General features: G+C 38.1%; 1 protein-coding gene across 11 annotated transcripts in view; it reads left to right on the forward strand.

Moving 5' to 3' along the window:
• Positions 1-19,411, forward strand: part of PDE1C (phosphodiesterase 1C) — a 531,506-nt gene that overhangs the window by 420,938 nt on the left and 91,157 nt on the right. For all 11 annotated transcript variants that reach the window (XM_042249215.2, XM_042249217.2, XM_042249219.2 and 8 more), the window contains exons 9-12: positions 2,300-2,400; positions 5,287-5,415; positions 12,202-12,303; positions 12,848-12,968. In XM_042249215.2, coding sequence (XP_042105149.1) covers positions 2,300-2,400; positions 5,287-5,415; positions 12,202-12,303; positions 12,848-12,968 — 453 coding nt within the window. The remainder of the gene's footprint in view (positions 1-2,299; positions 2,401-5,286; positions 5,416-12,201; positions 12,304-12,847; positions 12,969-19,411) is intronic.

A 19,411-nucleotide genomic window follows, 5' to 3' on the forward strand; every position in this document is an offset into this window, starting at 1 on the left:
AATATCAAGAATATTTGTAATATAAAATCATAACTATGCAATTTTATGAAAAAACTGAGTAAACATATAAACAGTGACCCAAAGGAATAGTGACTTAAAGATTATAAAGTGAGAAGTCTGGAGTGTGTGGCTTGTTTCAGAACTAGCTGTGGGACCTTGGGTAAGTTACTGAACCTCTCCTAGCCTCAGTTTTCTCATCTATGAAGTGGGGATGAAAGGAGTACCTACCTATATGGAGTTGTGTGTATTGCATGAGTTTCTTTGTGTAAACAGGCGAAAGCAAAGGGAAGCTCCCATAAGTGTTAACCCTGAGGAGGATGTCCCTTGCTGCTTTCAGGGTGGTTTTACTGTTTTCTTGCAACTGTCAAGATTTTATTTGCCAGTCTTTTTTTCATTTAATTTTGTTGATTTTTCATCTTATTCTTTTTCCTCCTTGCGTCTATTTGTTCATGGTACGTTAGTTTGGTTTCTTGAGATGTATAATCAAGAATGCCAAAATGTTTCCTGACATTTCATGCTGGATTATGCTACAAGTCATTGTTTAAAATATAGTTTTTTTCCTGAGTTTTTTCCTGTGCTCATTCTTTCCCTAACTATGAAGTCTTTTCTTCATAGGTTATATGTAGTTTGTTTGGTTTTCCCTTGTGCTTGCTGATGTTTGAAGAAACCTGTCCCCATCCACATCACCAAAGTTGGTAGTTCAGTGTAGTTATTATCTTCAAAGAAGACAATAATTTCAGTAGTTAGGTGAAGACCAAAATTAGTAATTGACTGAAAAAAAGTTAGAGTGAGAATTATTAGAAATTAACCTGTTTGCTTTTAAATTATTTTTGTTAACAAATCAAATAAATATGTTTTATTCACTGATATCTTATAGAGAACCCAGGCTGCCTTCGTTTTTAAACTAAATTTCATTTATATTACTTACATATTTAAAAATTTTTTGACCTCACTGTGGGGCATAGGGGTCCTAGTTCCCCAACCAGGGATCAAACAATGTCCCCTGCAATGGAAGTGTGGAGTCTTAACCACAGACCACCAGGAAAGTCCCTAGCTGCTTTCTGAATTCTTCCAATTTAGGTACTCATATTTACAATACCTTAACCCTGCCTCTGTCTAAGACTTCTAGTTTTATTTCTTCAAAGGAATGGAAACTTAAAAATTTCATGAAGAAAACTGAGTGGAGAATCTCCCCAAAGCTTTATAATTTTTTTCTACTGTTTCCCAGTGATCACACCTATTAAGACACCAGTTCTTTTAGTGACTGTGTAAAGCATTGAACTTCTATGGACATAACCTTTGTGTTCACATTTTATTGGTTTAGGTCATATTTTATTATATAATTATAATAATAAGTACAATTTGTCAAAATTGCATTTGAAATAAATCACACTGAAGCTTGTAATCATTAACTCAACTAGTACAAAAGTAAGCAGTGATACCAAAGGGTGAGCTGACGGTACAAATGTTCCATCCTGCGGCCATCAGGCAGTGTGGTGTACAGAAGGGAGGGGAGGCACCAGTGAATCCAGAGTCTGTGAAATAGCAGTCATTTGAGGGAGCTTCAAACAGAGCAGTGGTTCTCAAACTTCAGCATGCATCATAATTATCTGTATGCTTAGTATAACGCAGATTGGTGGGCTGCAACCCAGAGTTTCGGATCCCAGTGGGACTAGGGTGAGGGCTTGCATTTCTAACAACCTTCCAGGTGATGCTAACTCTACTGTCACAGGGAACACACTTTGAAGACCACTGAACTGCAGCCAATTTTGGTAACATGGATGGGGACAGGTTTCTTCCAACCTAGATCGGGGGACTGCAACCCAGAGACAAAACGTTATTTGGCAGAAAACCAAATGTTGTCTTTCCACTGTATCTACTATCCGTCTTCTGGTGGATAAGCACTAGGTTATCTGTTACTCTTAGGTTTGGTATTGTGTTGAAACTTAAAATTTTTTCCTGTGTCTACTCAGGAACTTTATTTGAAATTTGGTAAAGGATGGAATGAGAACTGTTAAAGTCTCACATTCATTATGTTTTGCTTCTTTGGGAAAAAACAAAAACCTACTAGTTAGCTCTGTCAACCGTGCTAGGCAGGCTGTTTTCAAATCAAACATTCCCTAGCCTCCTTACAGAAGGAAAAAAAAAAACAAAAACATTTCTGTCTGTCAGAAACGCGTGTTTGGCAATAGCTTGCCAGCTGCAGGGTAGATAGGCTGCAATGTGGGTGTGTTGTCAGCAAGCTGAAGACTTTGAGAAGCAGGCAGATTATGTGATTGCTCTGTAATCTCCTTTTCAGAACTGGCTGACGGAGCTGGAGATCTTTGCTATAATCTTCTCAGCTGCCATCCATGACTATGAGCACACCGGAACCACCAACAATTTCCACATTCAGACCCGGTGAGGATGTTGAAATGTTTGGAAAAGAGGCAAGAGGGGTCAGGGATAGAGTGTGGAAGTCAGAGAGGGGCAGCCACCTTTCTTTTGCGTGGTGGCTCTATTTTGAGTTTCTGAACAAAAAAAAAAAAAAATGAACTTATATAACAAGAGATCAGCTGGGTCAGCTTCAATCAAAACCTAAGAATTAAAGAAACCATTTGCTCCTGATTTTCCTATGTTATTCACATATTAAATATGGATATACTTCTCTTAGTCACTTCAATCATGTCCAAATCTTTGCGACTCCGTGAACTATAGCTCACGAGGCTCCTCTGTCCATGGAATTCTCCAGGCAAGAATACTGGAATGGGTTGCCATTCCCTTCTTCAGGGGATCTTCCCAACCCAGGGATCGAACCCACGTCTCCTGCGTCTCCTGCATTGCGAGCAGATTCTTTACGACCTGAGCCACCAAGGAAGATCTATTCTCTAGTTTAATGCTAGCTATTTTTGTATGTATGGGCTATGCATATTCTTTGTTGTCGTTCAGTCCCTAAGTCATGTCCAACTCTTTGTGACCCCATGGACTGCAGCACATCAGGCTTCCCTGTCCTCCGCTATCTCCCAGAGTTTGCTCAAATTCATGTCCATTGAGTTGGTGATGCCATCTAACCATGCGTACTGTACCCATTTCTAATAGGCGAAACAATGTACATAAAGGCGCAGATACCACGTAGGCTAAATCAGGGAGGACAGGCAAGGACTGAAGTAATTCTCTTGACAGTAGCAATAGCAGAGCCATCTTACCCTCTGACCTCAGGGATTCTGCTGATGCTTTTCTCATCCTCCCTGATTTCATCTCTGCCCTGTTCAGTGGGTATGTCACTCCCCGACACAAGGCTTTGGGAGCTAGGTGGTCTCATGTAGGCCACTTTGCACCCTCTGTAAGGAGCTTCACAGGTAGACACAAACCTCTGTGGGGCATAGGTCCAGGTGCCTCCCTCAGAACCTCTTCACTGTAACAGACATCATAAATCGATTTTGGTAATTTTTTTCTTATCAAAATGCAGATTTGTCCTTAGTATTCCTCTCAGCACAGAATTCCAGGCAAGCAGTACAGTCAATTGTCATTTCCATTTAGGGTAAAACCTTATCTGCCTTCTCCTGGTCTAAGAACTTAACCTCTCTTAAGACAATGATGTAGAACTGGAGAGACTCTTGACAGTAGGATTAATTGGATCTTGACATAGAAATCAAAAGAAAGTAGAACTGGAAAAAGGCAGTGAGACACAGAGAAAGAATATTGTGGAGAGGGTTGAGTTTAAGACTAAAATACTTGCTGATTTCACTTGAAAAAGGCAGGTGCACACTCCAGATATATTTGTGTTTGCTAAGTCATTCTACATGTGTTTAATGAAGCCAGCACTTAATTATGGGGTACACAAAAGAAGGCAATATCATCTGATCTCTGTTCCGAAGGGCATTTCAATAGAATGGAAGCAGACAAAAGGTCTTCAGCCACATGCTTCATTTTCTGCTTTCTGCCTCCTCATAGAGTGTCTTGGCTGCTGTGGAGCAGCTTTCTGTAGCTTTGTTGCAAGATCCTTGAATACAGGGATTCCACAGAGCATCTCTGTTTAATAGGTATCTGCCAGTGGAGCCTTGACAGAGATGGCGGTGAATAGCACCTGCTGAAGAAAGAGAGGTGGGTGGAACATTTGTACCTGGATCTTGGCTGGAGAGCAGTGTCAAAACTAGTCACAACTCAAAGGAAAATGGCTTAATTACAGTAGTTAGAAAATAGCTTAATGTCACAAAATACATGTCAGTTGGTCCCTTACTTACTCAATGGATATAAGATTAGATCTTCCACCTCCTCAGGATTTGCTTGTTTTGTGTTATCTCCACTGGAGTGGGAAAATTCCAGAGGGTTCAGTTGAGCTTGGTTTGGAATGAAATTTAAACTTTCATCTTCTTTAACTGAATTTTATCCATAGCATCTCTGCCTCTGAGATCCTTGTTTAGGAAACTAAATATGTGACCAGGTTCTTTGCTCTTCAATGGACAGACTGTTGATCCTAACACTTTCAAGGTATTCTACATACATTCCAAAGTTTGGAATGCAGATGGTAGTTGGAAGTTATCTTGAGGGGAAATGGCTGAACTGTCAGAATACATTGCCTTTATTTAAACCCTGAAAGCCACTGTGGAGCTCTGCAAACTCTCAGTTTATGTATCTGGGGCTCAGCTTCCTTCATGAGAAATGAACAAGCTCTAATAATCTAAAGTTTCATTAAATTAAATGTATTAAAATAGTATACCTCCTTATGTTGGTGTCATTCAGCTGTTTGAGGAAGCAACTAACAATTGTCATATAACCCTTATATTTTTTATTCTCAACTTCCCATGTATGACTTTCATATGGCAAAATTTTAGGATCAAGCTACTAACAAAAGAACTTGCAAACTATACCTGCCAGGTGGTATGTGTTCACAGAATTACAACTAAAACAAACAAACACATTCTCTCATTGAATACAATAAAAATAATCATTTCAGAAAATAAAAGGAAGTTTGACATGACCTGCATTAAAAAAAAAATCACCTATACAGGTAAAAATCACCACTACAGGTAATTGAGATCTTGTTATAGAATAATTTTTAGAGAGTCCTCAAGTTGGATATCACATGTGAAACAATATCCATATATTGACATTTCAATACCCTACAAACATCAATTGATAAATTGTAGTCTTGGTGTTAGCTTTTTGATTGATATAACTGACATGGGGGCAAAGTTAATTGGTAAAGTAGGATAAAGAGATGGTATGTTTCTACCTTTAGGAGAGTTACCTGAAAAATCTCAGCTGTTCAACATCCTAAATTATTTTTCTTGGCTTTCTGTTCAGGTCTGACCCAGCAATTCTGTACAATGATAGGTCTGTTTTAGAAAATCACCATTTAAGTGCAGCCTATCGCCTTCTGCAGGAGGATGAGGAAATGAATATTTTGATCAACCTCTCAAAGGATGACTGGAGGTAAGGATGAGCCACAGGAGAGTTTTGGAAACCAGGTAAGGAACAGTGAGGAGACATCAAGTGTGCTTGTTTTGAAGAAAATAATACTCTGAAGTTTTTCTTGCTGTTTCTCTTTTCTTTTCTTGACACAAATATTCAAATACATTGTACGCACTTTGGACATATTTGCTATTAGTTACCTTAAGAAACCTGGGCTTCCCTGGTGGCTCAGAGGTTAAAAGCATCTGCCCGGAATGCAGGAGACCTGGGTTCTATCCCTGGGTTGGGAAGATCCCCTGGAGAAGGAAATGGCAACCCACTCCAGTACTCTTGCCTGGAGAATCCCATGGAGGGAGGAGCCTGGTAGGCTATAGTCCATGGGGTTGCAAAGAGTCAGACACGACTGAGCGACTTCACACACCTTAAGAAACCAGTATTGTTTTCATCTTAAATGAATTTTATCATTTAACATATTTTTGTCATTTTATCTTTGATTGGACTTCTTAAAAAAATCTTTCAAAATTTGCTAAGGAAATTGACACTTTAAAATAATCATGGGTACTTAATTCTGTCACCTAAATGGCACTAGTGTGTCTTTGAACTTGGGTAGAGCTGAGTTTGAATGTGAACACAATTATTTATTAGCTGTATGTCATTTAGGAAGCTACTCAACCGCTTTACACCTTTAAAAAATTTAATTTCTAGAAAATTTATAATAACATTTACCTTATAATTTTGTTAGGGTAATAATAAATGCTAAAATCCATCAAAAATGCTTAATTCACTTTGTGATACATATATCAAGCCTGTGGATCATTGTAGCTGTTAATGTAGGGTCAAAATGTTTCAAAACTTGTAGGAAAAGTCATTTAAATGCTTAAAAACTTCTGAATCTTATGGTGGTGCAAATAATACTTGTATTTTAATTGAATGATTTGTTGTTTATTGAGTATCTCTGTGCCGTTATACAAGGATTCAGAGAAATAAGCCATTCTGAACAACAAATCGGAAACTGATTTTCAGGAAGAGTTGGCTATTAGTTTCCATGCAGCTCTAGTTCATTAAAACCTAAAGGAGCATTTGTCTTGGATTTTATTGGAAAATGGTAGATTTAAGAAGCATCTAAAAATGCAGAGCATTTCAGTGAATCAATGCAAATCTTTCAGAAAAAGAAGCCCTCTATCCAATTTAAATGTTTGTAGAAGTATAATGAAAGATTTCAATATGGCAGAGAACAGCTTTACACATATTCAGATGTGTCCTGGTTTGAAGGATTTGTGCTTATTTTATAGTGTATGTTCCTGGTCTCAGGACAGTCTAATGAAGTGCTCCAGAGCTTACATGATTACCTCTTTTTTTCTTTCTTACTTTCTTCCCACCCTCCCTTCATTTCTTCCTTACTTTTCTTATCCCAGGGGAGGGAAACAGGGAGGCAAAGTCGGGTAGGTGCATTCTAGAACTCCATGAATCCTAAAGAAAGTTGAGCAAGGCTGTCAGGAAGTTCTTGAGCCACAGTCAGCCATCAGAGGAGTTCCATGTCTCCCAGGAAGAGATACCTTCAGTCATCTGATGCAGCCCAGGGAAACATAACCTTGGGCAAAAACGGCAATAGTTTTCAAAATGTAGTAGCTGAGGTCCATGGCCAATTAAAGTCCTGTAGTTGGAAGTCTGCGTGATATATTCTCATGGCCACTGTCCCATGAAGATTAAAATATTATACTAAATGGCTGTATAATAGCCCATCTGTGGAAGTGCCATAATTAGTTTTGAATGTGTGAGTATGGGTTCATTTCTGTGTTTGGGTTATTATGAAGACTCCTACAATGAATCTCTTTAATGTATTTTTATATGTAGAATTAATGGATCACAGAATGTTTGATGTTTTAAGGTTCTTGTTGAACTTTGTCACATTGCTTTCAGGTAATGTGCTGATACTGCTGGCCTGTGGGATTTGCGGGCAGATGGGAGTTATGGCTGGATGGGCATAATTGCCTCGTAACCTATTTTCAAAGTACAGATATACCACTTCTATTATCTATAGTTTTGTTAAGGATTTTCTATTTCTACTTAACTATATGTTTGTCAGAATTTAGTTATGTTATTTGTGCTTCCACTTTGCTATGATCATGAGTCTCATTCATTGTTCAGTGTACTGCTATGTTAGGGAGGCTGGTTTTGGCAATATCTAAACCCAGAATCATTGCAACACACCGGAACATATCAGTTCACACTGGAATACACTAATATCCACCAATGCAAACATCCTAATTATTTATCATTAGCTCTGTAAAGTAATACTCAAAATTCTCCAAGCCAGGCTTCAACAATATGTGAACCATGAACTTCCAGGTGTTCAAGTTGATTTTAGAAAAGGCAGAGGAACCAGAGATCAAATTGCCAACATCTGCTGGAGCATCAAAAAAGCAAGAGAGTTCCAGAAAAACATATATTTCTGCTTTATTGACTATGTCAAAGCCTTTGACTGTGTGGATCAAAACAAACTGTGGAAAATTCTGAAAGAGATGGGAATACAGACCACCTGACCTGCCTCTTGAGAAATCTACATGCAGGTCAGGAAGCAACAGTTAGAACTGGACATGGAACAACGGGCTGGAAAAGGAGTACATCAAGGCTGTATATTGTTACCCTGCTTATTTAACTTCTATGCAGAGTACATCATGAGAAATGCTGGGCTGGAGGAAGCACAAGCTGGAATCAAAACTGGCAGGAGAAATATTGATAACCTCAGATATGCAGATGACACCACCCTTATGGCAGAAAGTGAAGAACTAAAGGGCCTCTTGATGAAAGTGAAAGGGGAGAGTGAAAAAGTTGGCTTAAAGCTCAACATTCAGAAAACTAAGATCATGGCATCCGATCCTATTACTTCATGGGAAATAGATGGAGAAACAGTGGAAACAGTGTCAGACTTTATTTTGGGGGGCTCCAAAATCACTGCAGATGGTGACTGCAGCCATGAAATTAAAAGATGCTTACTCCTTGGAAGAAAAGTTATGACCAACCTAGATAGCATATTCAAAAGCAGAGACATTACTTTGCCAACAAAGGTCTATCTAGTCAAGGCTATGGTTTTTCCTGTGGTCATGTATGGATGTAAGAGTTGGACTGTGAAGAAAGCTGAGCACCGAAGAATTGATGCTTTGGAACTGTGGTGTTGGAGAAGACTCTTGAGAGTCCCTTGGACAGCAGGTAGATCCAACCAGTCCATCCTAAAGAAAATCAGTCCTCAGTGTTCATCGGAAGGACTGATATTGAAGCTGAAACCCCAATACTTTGGCTACCTGATGCGAAGAGCTGATTCATTTGAAAAGACCCTGATGCTGAAAGTTTGGCGGTGGGAGGAGAAAGGGATGACAGAGGATGAGATGATTGGATGGCATCACCGACTCAATGGAGATGAGTTTGGGTAAACTCTGGGAATTGGTGATGGACAGGGAGGCCTGGTGTGCTGTAGTCCATGGGGTCACAAAGAGTTGGACATGATTGAGCCACTGAACTGAACTGAACTGCATTCTTATTGGTTGGTATTTGTGAAGTGCTAGTTTAGAATACTTTGAATCCTACCTCTGATCAAAATAAGTTGTAAAATTGAATGGTGTGGCAAGACATAAGTAAATTTAGTATATAAAAAGTTAAACTAGTCACTTGAAAAATATATTTTAATGAAATCTGTTTATGTGCTAGCTTTATATATTTTTGTTCTTTTTTAAGTCAGCATAATCTTTATTTTCTCAAAAAGAGTGAAATATAGTCAAATTAGGTCATGGAGCATCTCAGATATAGGAATTTCTGGTTCAGTGGAAACATCTTTATAATTATAACCCATAGTGCCATACTTTTTGCTACTCCTGTTTTGGGGGATTCTGTAAGTTAAGAAAAGATTGTAGTTGCTAACTTCTTAAGTTACATAGATTTAGTGTTCATTTAAGGACATGTTTGAAAATATTTTATCATATTTTATTAATATTGAGATATATTGCTTCAAGACAATGGTATTATCCCATAAATAAAATATTAGCTTTTTTTTAGAGTTCTCAGTAAAGCCCATTAACCCAAAGATGACATATGTTTAGTATTTTACATCTTTCTAGGGAACCAATTTAATGTCTGGTAGATTCTATTTGGATACAGAAGTGCAGTGGACTTTTTAAGGACTTTATAAGTGAATATATTACCGTGTATTTACTGCATTTCAAAGTGGAAAAACATGAAATTCCACACTGGGAATGCCAATTCAGCTGCTTATAAAGCAGTTCTACAAATAACAACTATTAACTATAGACAGAAACAAGATCAAAGTGCCAACTTTGTTGAATCATAGTGAAAACAGGAAATTCCAGAAAAACATCTACTTCGGTTTCATTGACTATGCTAAAGACTTTGACTGTCTGGATCACAGCAAACTGTGGAAAGTTCTTCAAGAGATGGTAATGCCAGATCACCTTACCTGTCTCCTGAGAAACCTGTATGTGGATCAAAAAGCAACAGTTAGAACTGGACATGGAACAACTGACTGGTTCCAAATTGGGAAAGGAGTATGACAAGGCTGTGTATTGTCACCCTGCTTATTTACTTTATATGCAGAGAGTACATCATGTAAAATGCTGGGCTGGATGAATCACAAGCTGGAATCAAGATTACTGAGAGAAGTATCAACAGCTTCAAATATGCAAATGATGCCACTCTAATGGTAGAAAGGAAAGAGAGACTAAAGAACCTCTTGATGAAGGTAAAAGAGGAGACTGAAAAAGCTGGCTTAAAACTCGGCATCCATAAAATGAAGATCATGGCATCTGGGCCTATCACTTCATTGCAAACAGAAGGGGAAAAAGTATAAGCAGTGACAGATTTTATTTTCTTGGGCTCCAAAATCACTGCAGATGGTGACTGCAGCCATGAAATTAAAAGATGCTTGCTTCTTGGAAGGAAAACTATGACAAACCTAGAGAGTGTATTAAAAACCAGAGACATCACTTTGCTGACAAAGGTCTGTATAGTCAAAGCTATGGTCTTCCCAATAGTCATGAACAGATGTGAGAGTTGGACCATAAAGAAAGCTGAGTGCAGAAGAATTGATGATTTTGAATTGTGGTGCTGGAGAAGACTCCTGAGGGCCCCTTGTACAGCAAGGAGATCAGATCAGTCAATCCTAAAAGTAATCAACCCTGAATACTCATTGGAAAGACTGATGCTGAAGCTCCAGTACTTTAGCCACCTGATGGAAGAGCCAACTCATAGGAAAAGACCCTGATGCTGGGCAAGATTAAAGGCAAAAGAAGAAGAGGATGTCAAAGGATGAGATGGTTAGATAGCATCACTGATTCAAAGGGCATGAATCTGAGCAAACTGTAAGATGGTAAAGGACAGGGGAGCCTGGCATGCTACAATACATGGGGTCAGAAAGAGTTGGACATGACTTAGTGACTGAACATCAACAACAATGAACAAAATGCGGAGACACAAACACAACTGGCAATGACTTGAGGGCTCTAGAGAGTAAACAAAATTGGACAAATTTTGAAGGTGTGTTAAAATTTGGAGACTCTGATAGGAAGAGGTGACTGTGATGTTTTTGTCTCTGAAGGGAGTCTCAGCCAAGGCAATACTAGATGGTTAAAACTAGATTTATACAAAACCTTTCAGTATGTTTCTGGCTAGAGGCATTCAGTGGGGGAAGGAAAAGATTTTCAACAAATGGTGTTGGAGCAAATGGTTATCAATGTTAAAAAAAAAAGCTTTTACCTTTACCTGACATCATACTCAAAAATTATCTTGAAATTGATCATAGACCTAAATATAATAAAGATTGAAATGATAGGACTTTCAGAGGAAAAGTCCTTTCAGTAGTGAGAGATTTCTCAGAAATCTCTCCCCCCAAAGCATGAAACCTTAAATAATTATTTTAAAATGTAAAACATTTTCTCTTTGAAAGATACTGGTTTAAAAAAAAAAGCAAGAGGAGTAGGAGAAATTATTTACAACACATTGAAATGTATTGAATTGTGCAGCCTACATGGAAGTAGTTTATTCTATGCAAATTCTACTTCAATAAAGTTCTTAGAGACAGTAAAAAGATCAGTGTTTGACCGGGGTTCAAGGCCAAGAAGGTAAGCATAGGCAAAGTATATGGGATTTTAGGGTGTGGAAATGATTCTTATACTATTAATGATAGGAACGTGAGTGGATGCTTTGTCTAACCCCACAGAACTGTGCAACATGAGAATTGTCCCTCAGGCGAACCATGGGCTAGAGTGAACGCAAAGTGTAGATACTGGTCATCAATTATAACACATGTACAGCATTAATGTAAGAGGTTAATAAGGAAGGAAACTGTAGGGGAGAAGGGGTATATGAGAGCTCTCTGTGCTATCCTCTCAATTTTTCTGTAAACCTAAAACTGCTCTAAAAATGTCTATTTAAAAAAATAGGATCCCTATATCCCATGTACACCATGGATTATCAGTCACTCTCCTAGGATTAATTTCAAATTAATTTTTTTCTCAAATCTTGAGCTCAGTGCAAAAAAGGAATGCTTTCCTATACTTTGTTTCATTGAAATTTTTCCTGTGAATTAATTTTCCAATGATGTGCATTCCACATATGTTCCTAATAAATGATTTCCTTCATCTTTAATCATTTCTCATAAAAGCCTACCTAAAAGACTCGTTAGATTTGAAATATCACAACTAATTAACTGATTTTGATTAGAACTGGAAAAGAATAAACTAATTTTTACTTTCTATTTTTTACTTCCACCTTTTTTCCTCTGTGATGTATCTCTGAAAGGGAATTTCGGACCTTGGTAATTGAGATGGTGATGGCCACAGATATGTCCTGTCATTTTCAGCAAATCAAAGCAATGAAGACTGCTCTTCAACAGCCAGAAGCGTGAGTGAGCCTATAACCTCATGTGTTTTTATAGGTGTTTGACCTCCTACTTGTCCATGTCACTGTACCTTTAACGTTTATCTCTTTTAATATAACTTTATTAAATGGTCTCATAAAGTAATGATGCTTGGAGAAGAGCACATGAGAATATTACCTATCATAGATATTTCTCATCAGGGTTAAAATAAATAATAGGGGCAGTAACAATTTGCCCTAATGAGAATTTAAAAGATCCCTTCAATGCAGAGGCAACAAATAAAGGTCAGTGAGTGACTCTTGGATTCTTGTTGTCTTTTTCATGATGGCAGATATTACAGAAATGGTTTTGAGTCAGTTTTTGAGGTGTCCAGTTCAATAAACATGGAGACCATGCCGATAAATGTCCCAGTTGGAGGATGAAATGATGACTTCCCCCCAGTTCAGCAGCAGAGGGCTTTGAGATAGGAAAATGGAAGGGATTTTTTAAAAATAGTGGTATTTAAAAAACTCTTACTGAGATTTTGTGAGTCTGGTCATTATGTGTTTGCGTCCTTTGGGTTTACAGAATTGAAAAGCCAAAAGCATTATCCTTGATGTTGCACACGGCAGACATCAGCCATCCAGCAAAAGCGTGGGAGCTCCACCATCGCTGGACCATGTCACTCCTGGAGGAGTTCTTCAGACAGGTACCTTGTTGCTTTGTTCCCCCCACTGGTGTCGTCCGTGGATATAGCCTGACTTTTATATTTCAGCAACACTGTGATCAGGACTGTTATGGTTATGATTATCTTCTTTTTGAAGGGATGGTTTACAGCTTTTATTTTTTGGCCTTCTGGTCATGTGATGTTTGACTCTCACCTACGTTCTGATTGTCAGAATGATATGGTATTTCTGTCCTACACATTTCTGTTTGGGTGGGGGGGGGGGCGGAAAGCATTTCCTTGTGGCAATCTTTTGTCAAAATATCATCTGAGATACGGTTTTACTTTTTTTTCTAATGCGGTAACCAAATGGCAGTCACTGTGACCTGCTTCTCTGTTATAATTGACTGGGCTGTTCCTTTCTAGCAGACAAACCCATGTTGTCCAATTCCAAAGCCAGTTGGAGCAATTTGAGTTCAGAAAATTATTTGAAGCTACTGTTCCAATTATATTTAAACTTACTATATCCTAAGACACAGGGTAGTGTTTTCTATAAGAAAAATCAGAGTCTTTAATGAGGATACACTGCTTTAATTTTTTTTAAGCTACATAGAATTAGAGAAATAAAATGGTAAATAAATACATAGCACCAAGACTGCTGTCTTCTCAAAGCCAGGCATGTGCACTAAGCTCTTCTCAAGAAGAGCTGCCATTAAAATATCTGCTTTGAGAAGTGAGGTCCTGAGGTTCAAGGCAAGATGGCATGTAGATTGCGGGACCAGAACTACAGTTAATTCAAGTTCATATGGTTAATTCATTAGTTCTTGTTAATTTACTGAGAGAGGTTACAGTATAGATTCAGAGATCTCTGATGTTCCATAAAACATTACATATTAACCAGTCTCAACTTTGTCCCCTAAACTGACAAGAGATATACCCTTTCACCAGTTACTCAGATTTTTGGAAGCAAATGATTCTTAGGGTTATTCTCAGGATTCTCATTTGAATGGAGAAATTATAGAAGGCATTTCTGTGTTCATTTTTTTCCCTTCTGAAGCTGCACATAATATCTGGTATTGAGGTGGGACTAGAGTTAACTGTACATTAAGCAAAGTTCAGAAGCCCCTCTATTGGAATTCTTATTCCAGCTGATCTGTGGCCTGGGACTAGTGAAATCACTGCTCTGGTTCCCAATGGTCTTCTCTGTGACTTGTTTCGGGGGACATCGGGGGATTTAAAGGAAGGTTGGACCAGCCTTTTCCCTTAGAGTCCTCCCCACATTAAGTGTTTCCTTCATTCTGCCCAAGAGTGCACGTTCTGTCCAACATTCTGTCCAACACATGTACACGTGTGTGCCCCCGCTAAGCTGTTCTGTGAGTATGCCGGCAGGCTCCTTATTCAGCATATGGTTGTCTCCTTACGTGGTCAACGCTTGGGCTCACAGCGTGGTTCTCAAGGGGAACCCAAGGGGTGAGAGGAACTAACACTGTACAGGTGTGGCCATGTTGTATGTACAAGAATGACTCCAAATTCATTCTTAATTGAAGGTTAATTTTGAGCCATTTTTCCAGAAATTACTTGTCTAATATTAATCTCCACTTCCATTATCACATGCTTTTTTTGATCATTGCTTTTGTAATACACCCACTATAAACTAGTAATTTTAATCTGAAGCTAGAGGTAAATCATGGAGAAGGCAATGGCACCCTACTCCAGTACTCTTGCTGGAAAATCCCATGGGTGGAGGAGCCTGGCAGGCTGCAGTCCACGGGGTCACTAGGAGTCAAACACGACTGAGCGACTTCACTTTCACTTTTGACTTTCATACATTGGAGAAGGAAATAGCAACCCACTCCAGTGTTCTTGACTGGAGAATCCCAGGGGCGGGAAAGCCAGGTGGGCTGCCGTCTACGGGGCCGCACAGTTGGACACGACTGAGTGACTTCACTTTGACTTTTCACTTTCATGCATTGGAGAAGGAAATGGCAACCCACTCCAGTGTTCTTGCCTGGAGAATCCCAGGGACGGGGGAGGCTGGTGGGCTGCGGTCTACGGGGCTGCACCGTCGGACATGACTGAAGTGACTCAGCAGCAGCAGAGGTAAATCATAGTTCACTCGTAAGTCTGAGGCATTGAAGTGGTTCCTTTTTCAATTGTGAGAGTGAATATGAGAAATTACTTAAACGGGAACATTTTCCCCACTAAAGGAAACCTTATTTGCACAAACATAAGCTTGAGTTGAAAGAAAATGTACCAGAGGCAATATGAAAATAACCATATTGAATTTCCTGCCAATCAGGAATGGACTGTTAGCTCACTGGACTGGAAGTATTTTTTTAGCAATTATGATTCAGTAAATTATTTTTATTGACTTAATGTTTTAACCCAGATGCCGTAAGCCATGGTAAGTAACCCTTGTAGGAGAAATGTTGCCTTAGCTCTTAACTATAGATTTTAAATTGGACATTTCAAATGGGAAATCTCAATGGGACTGTAGAGTCTTTGAAAAAATTACATTTAGATGTTGGGTTATAGTTCAAAATAAGGGCATATCCTCAGTGCCAATAGACCAGACCTCCTATGCATTGCTGAAAGAGTAAGTTACATCTTCAGTTTTATAACCATGTTTTATAAAATCCAAGCCTCTGCCTCAGGTCTTTTTCAATGAAATACTGACTTTAAGAAACTGTGAGTTTGCCTTTTTGGTAAATACATCTTGAGAAACTCTGGAGATTCATTTCCTAAGTATTGCTGTATATTTTTATGTTTTATAAACATCACCTACAATTCTTTTAATTTCCTCTGTGTTTGTGGTTATTTCCCCATTTTTTGTTTATTTCATATACCACTGTCTTTTCTCTTCTGTATAAAGTTAGCTGATCATTTGAATATTTGATTATTTCTTTTTTATTTCATGATATAAATTACTGCTTTCATTTTTATTAACTTATTTCTTCTGCATGATTATCATTAATTCATTTCTTTTGCTAACTCCCCAAGTTGGATGTCCAATTCATTTATTTTCATTCTGCCTGTTCAATATTAGTAAATGTAAGGCTAGGGGTTTATCTTTTTGTTAATCATGAATCTTGTAGATTCTGATGTGCAGTGAGTTCACAATCATTCTTTATTCAATATTTTGTAATCTGGGTGTTGATTTTTCTTTACTTAGAGTTGCTTCAGATGGATGTGTTTGTTTATGTGATTTTCCCAGTGCTAGTTTCCTTTGCTTTCTACTTTTGTAATTGATTTGTGACTTATCAAAATTTGATCACAGAATTTTTCATTGTTTGGGGCTTATTGTGAAATTTGCTTTTCACCTACTAAAAGAATCAATTTCTGTGAATGGTTCTGACTCTTGAAAAGTCAGTTTATCTTCCACTTGCAAAGTGGAAGATAAAACACCAGGCATATCCTTCTTCCTTATCAATTACGTCATTTAGGTATTTTATATGTTATTTTTTAAAAATGTGATGTTTCGTGGGCTGACAGGTGTTTCTATTATTATTTTCTGTTTCTATGTAGTATAGTTTTTGCTTCCTGAATGTTGATTCTGTGTTATTTGGTTCTTAGATATTCATAATTGCTAGATTTTCATAGTTTATTGAATCCTCTATCATTATAAAGTCTGCTTCTTTTTCCTATCTAATGCTTTTACCTAGAATTCAAATTCAGCTCATTTTAAGAACAGACTCTTGTCTTTTTACTCTAATCTTTTACTTTTAACTTTTTACCCTAACCTTTCAGAGACACTTTTATTTGGTTGTGTCTTTTAAACATTGCTTATAATTGAGGGTTTTTTTATGAGCCAATCTAAGATTCTTTTATTATTTGAAATTAACCATATTAACATCTGTTGATATGACAGGAATCTTTGCTCTTAGGTACTATCCTATTTTATATTATGATTTCTATTTTGTGGCTTATTTTTAAATTGTTCACTATATTGGCTGTACCATCTGCTTATTATGTATTTATTTCTTCTGATGACTTGGAAGTTTTATATTATGTTTTTAGTTTTAATATTGGCTAACTTGGTAATGCAAACTTAATATCCTCTATTTATTTAGATAGTATTGATAAAAATTAGCAGGCCTCTACTTCCTCTTGCCTCTTCCCCAACAGCTAGTTGTATCAACTTGCTTAATTCTTGTAGTCTGCACCTTTGCCATTTAGATATAGCGCTATTCCTTTATATATATCAGGTTTAAATGGTATATTTGCACCCCCATCTATACACATAAGAAAGCTATGCTTATTCAGTACCTCCCAACACTTTTCCCCTTTTCTTTTCATAACATGACTAATTCCTTGTTACTGTTTGTCGGCTATATTATTTCTAAATTCTATTTTCTAAGTGAGCGTTCTATCTCATGTACCATATGCTGTTTCCAAAATATACACCAAAAACAATGTGACCCAGAAAGATGGGAAATAACAAGTTTGGCAAAGCATAATTTTGCCAGTTGTTCTTGTCTTGGCTCTACTCAGTGCAGGCACTTTGGCCATGGTTGGTTCATTCATCTATTGGTTGGTCAAAGTTGTTCCTTGAGTGGTGTCTTCTAGGAGTGCTAAAAGCCACATTTCTGTGTGTTTGCAAGTTTTTCCACTGCTTTTATACTCGGGTCACAGTTTGCTTGGGTAAAACATTTTTTGAATCAAATTTCCTTTCCCTGAGGTCTATTTTGATTGATGCTTTTGAACTGTGGTTTGGAGAAGACTCTTGAGAGTCCCTTGGACTGCAGGGAGATCCAACCAGTCCATCCTAAAGGAAATCAGTCCTGAATATTCATTGGAAGGATTGATGCTGCAACTGAAACACCAATACTTTGGCCACCTGATGTGAAGAGCTGACTCATTGGAAAAGACCCTGATGCTGGAAAAGATTGAAGGCAGGAGGAGAAGGGGTTGACAGAGGATGAGATGGTTGGACGGCTTCACTGACTCAATGGACATGACTTTGAGTAAACTCTGGGAGTTGGTGATGGACAGGGAGGCCTGGCGTGCTGCAATCCATGGAGTTGCAAAGAGTCGGACACAACTGAGTGACTGAACTGAGGTCTTTTTTATATTTTGTTCAGTATGTCTTCCACCTAAGAATGTTGCTATGCAGAGGTCGGAGGCCACGCTAGAATTATTTTCATGTCTAGGTGGTATATATTTTTGCTTATGTACCCTAAGAATTTTTCTTTACATTTGAAGCCCAGTGACATTACTAGGCTATATTTCAGTAATGATTGCTCTATAACAGTTTTTCTTGGGGCCTGGTGTGTTCCTTTTCTGTATAGATTCAAGTTCCACTGATGAAATTTTTAACAATTTCCTTTTCCATTTGCTTCCTTCTTTTGGAAAAACAGTTATTTGTATGTTGCCTCTCTTGTTTTTCTTCTCTGTTATTTTCCTTTAAATTGTCTTGTAACTCTCTGATGAGTGGTATTTTTTTCATTCCTGAATTCTATGTCTCTTAATGTATTTTTTAATCAAAAATAACTCTCCTTTGTGCTGCCTCCACTACAGTCTTCATTTATGTGATGGTTCTGTTTTTCTTTTCCATATCTTCCCTGAGCTCTTCTAGTTCCTGTTTCCCTGAACTAGGTGAGCCCTGGTTCTTAATAATTTCAGGAATTTTTATGTTTGGTCATCACTTGGTGGCACTGTTTTTTTTTTTTTTTTTGATGAATGTTCCTTGTTATTTTTGTTTTTCTGTTCCTTTTTCCATTTTTTCTTTCCATGTAAAGTATCTTTCCATAAGTTTTTTTTTGTTGTTGTTTTCCTCCTGGTATTGGTATAGTGCTGCCTCTTCCTCCTCCTTCCCTTCCTCCTCTACCTCCATCACCTTTTCCTCTGCCCTTCCTCTCCTTCTTCATTTGATTATTATTTACCATCTTTGAGCGAAATGCATTATTTTTTGACCAACTGTTTTCAGGAGATAAGTGCCAGGGAGAAACTGGAATAGCAATGTTCTAAGCTGCATGGTTCATTATGAGGTTTCTATGACATGGGGTGTGTGTGAGTGAGTGTGTGTGTTAGCCTTTACTTCTTGCCAGTCAGCAGTAGGCAGTAGTTGTAGGACGGCTCATGGTACAGTGTCTTCTCCATACACTCTTGCCATGCTTGTATATTTTCTCATTCAGCATTCTCTTCTTTACTATTTCTTGAAGCTAAAGAGGGTTCAGAGTAGCTCTTCACATCAGTGTCTGCTGTCTCTCTGGTTTTCCCACATGATGGATGTGGGGTATTTTTCCTATCTGAGTGAATTTTGAAAACCTCTCTTCTTCAAACTTTATCTGACGTCTGTAGCCGTAGGCCTTCTCACTGGGTGTCTTGCAACACCCCTCCTGGATAGTCACAGCATTTGCCAGTTGTTCCTCACGTAGGTTTGATTGAGTTTACAGATTTCTCCTGCTCCTTGTTTATGTTTCTGTTGTTTCTTATTCTGTTTTGAGAGGATAATTTCTGAGAAGGGAGGGCAAAGATGTCTTTACTAT

The sequence above is a fragment of the Ovis aries genome, chromosome 4 (genome assembly GCF_016772045.2).
Source record: "Ovis aries strain OAR_USU_Benz2616 breed Rambouillet chromosome 4, ARS-UI_Ramb_v3.0, whole genome shotgun sequence".
Classification (NCBI taxonomy): domain Eukaryota; kingdom Metazoa; phylum Chordata; class Mammalia; order Artiodactyla; family Bovidae; genus Ovis; species Ovis aries.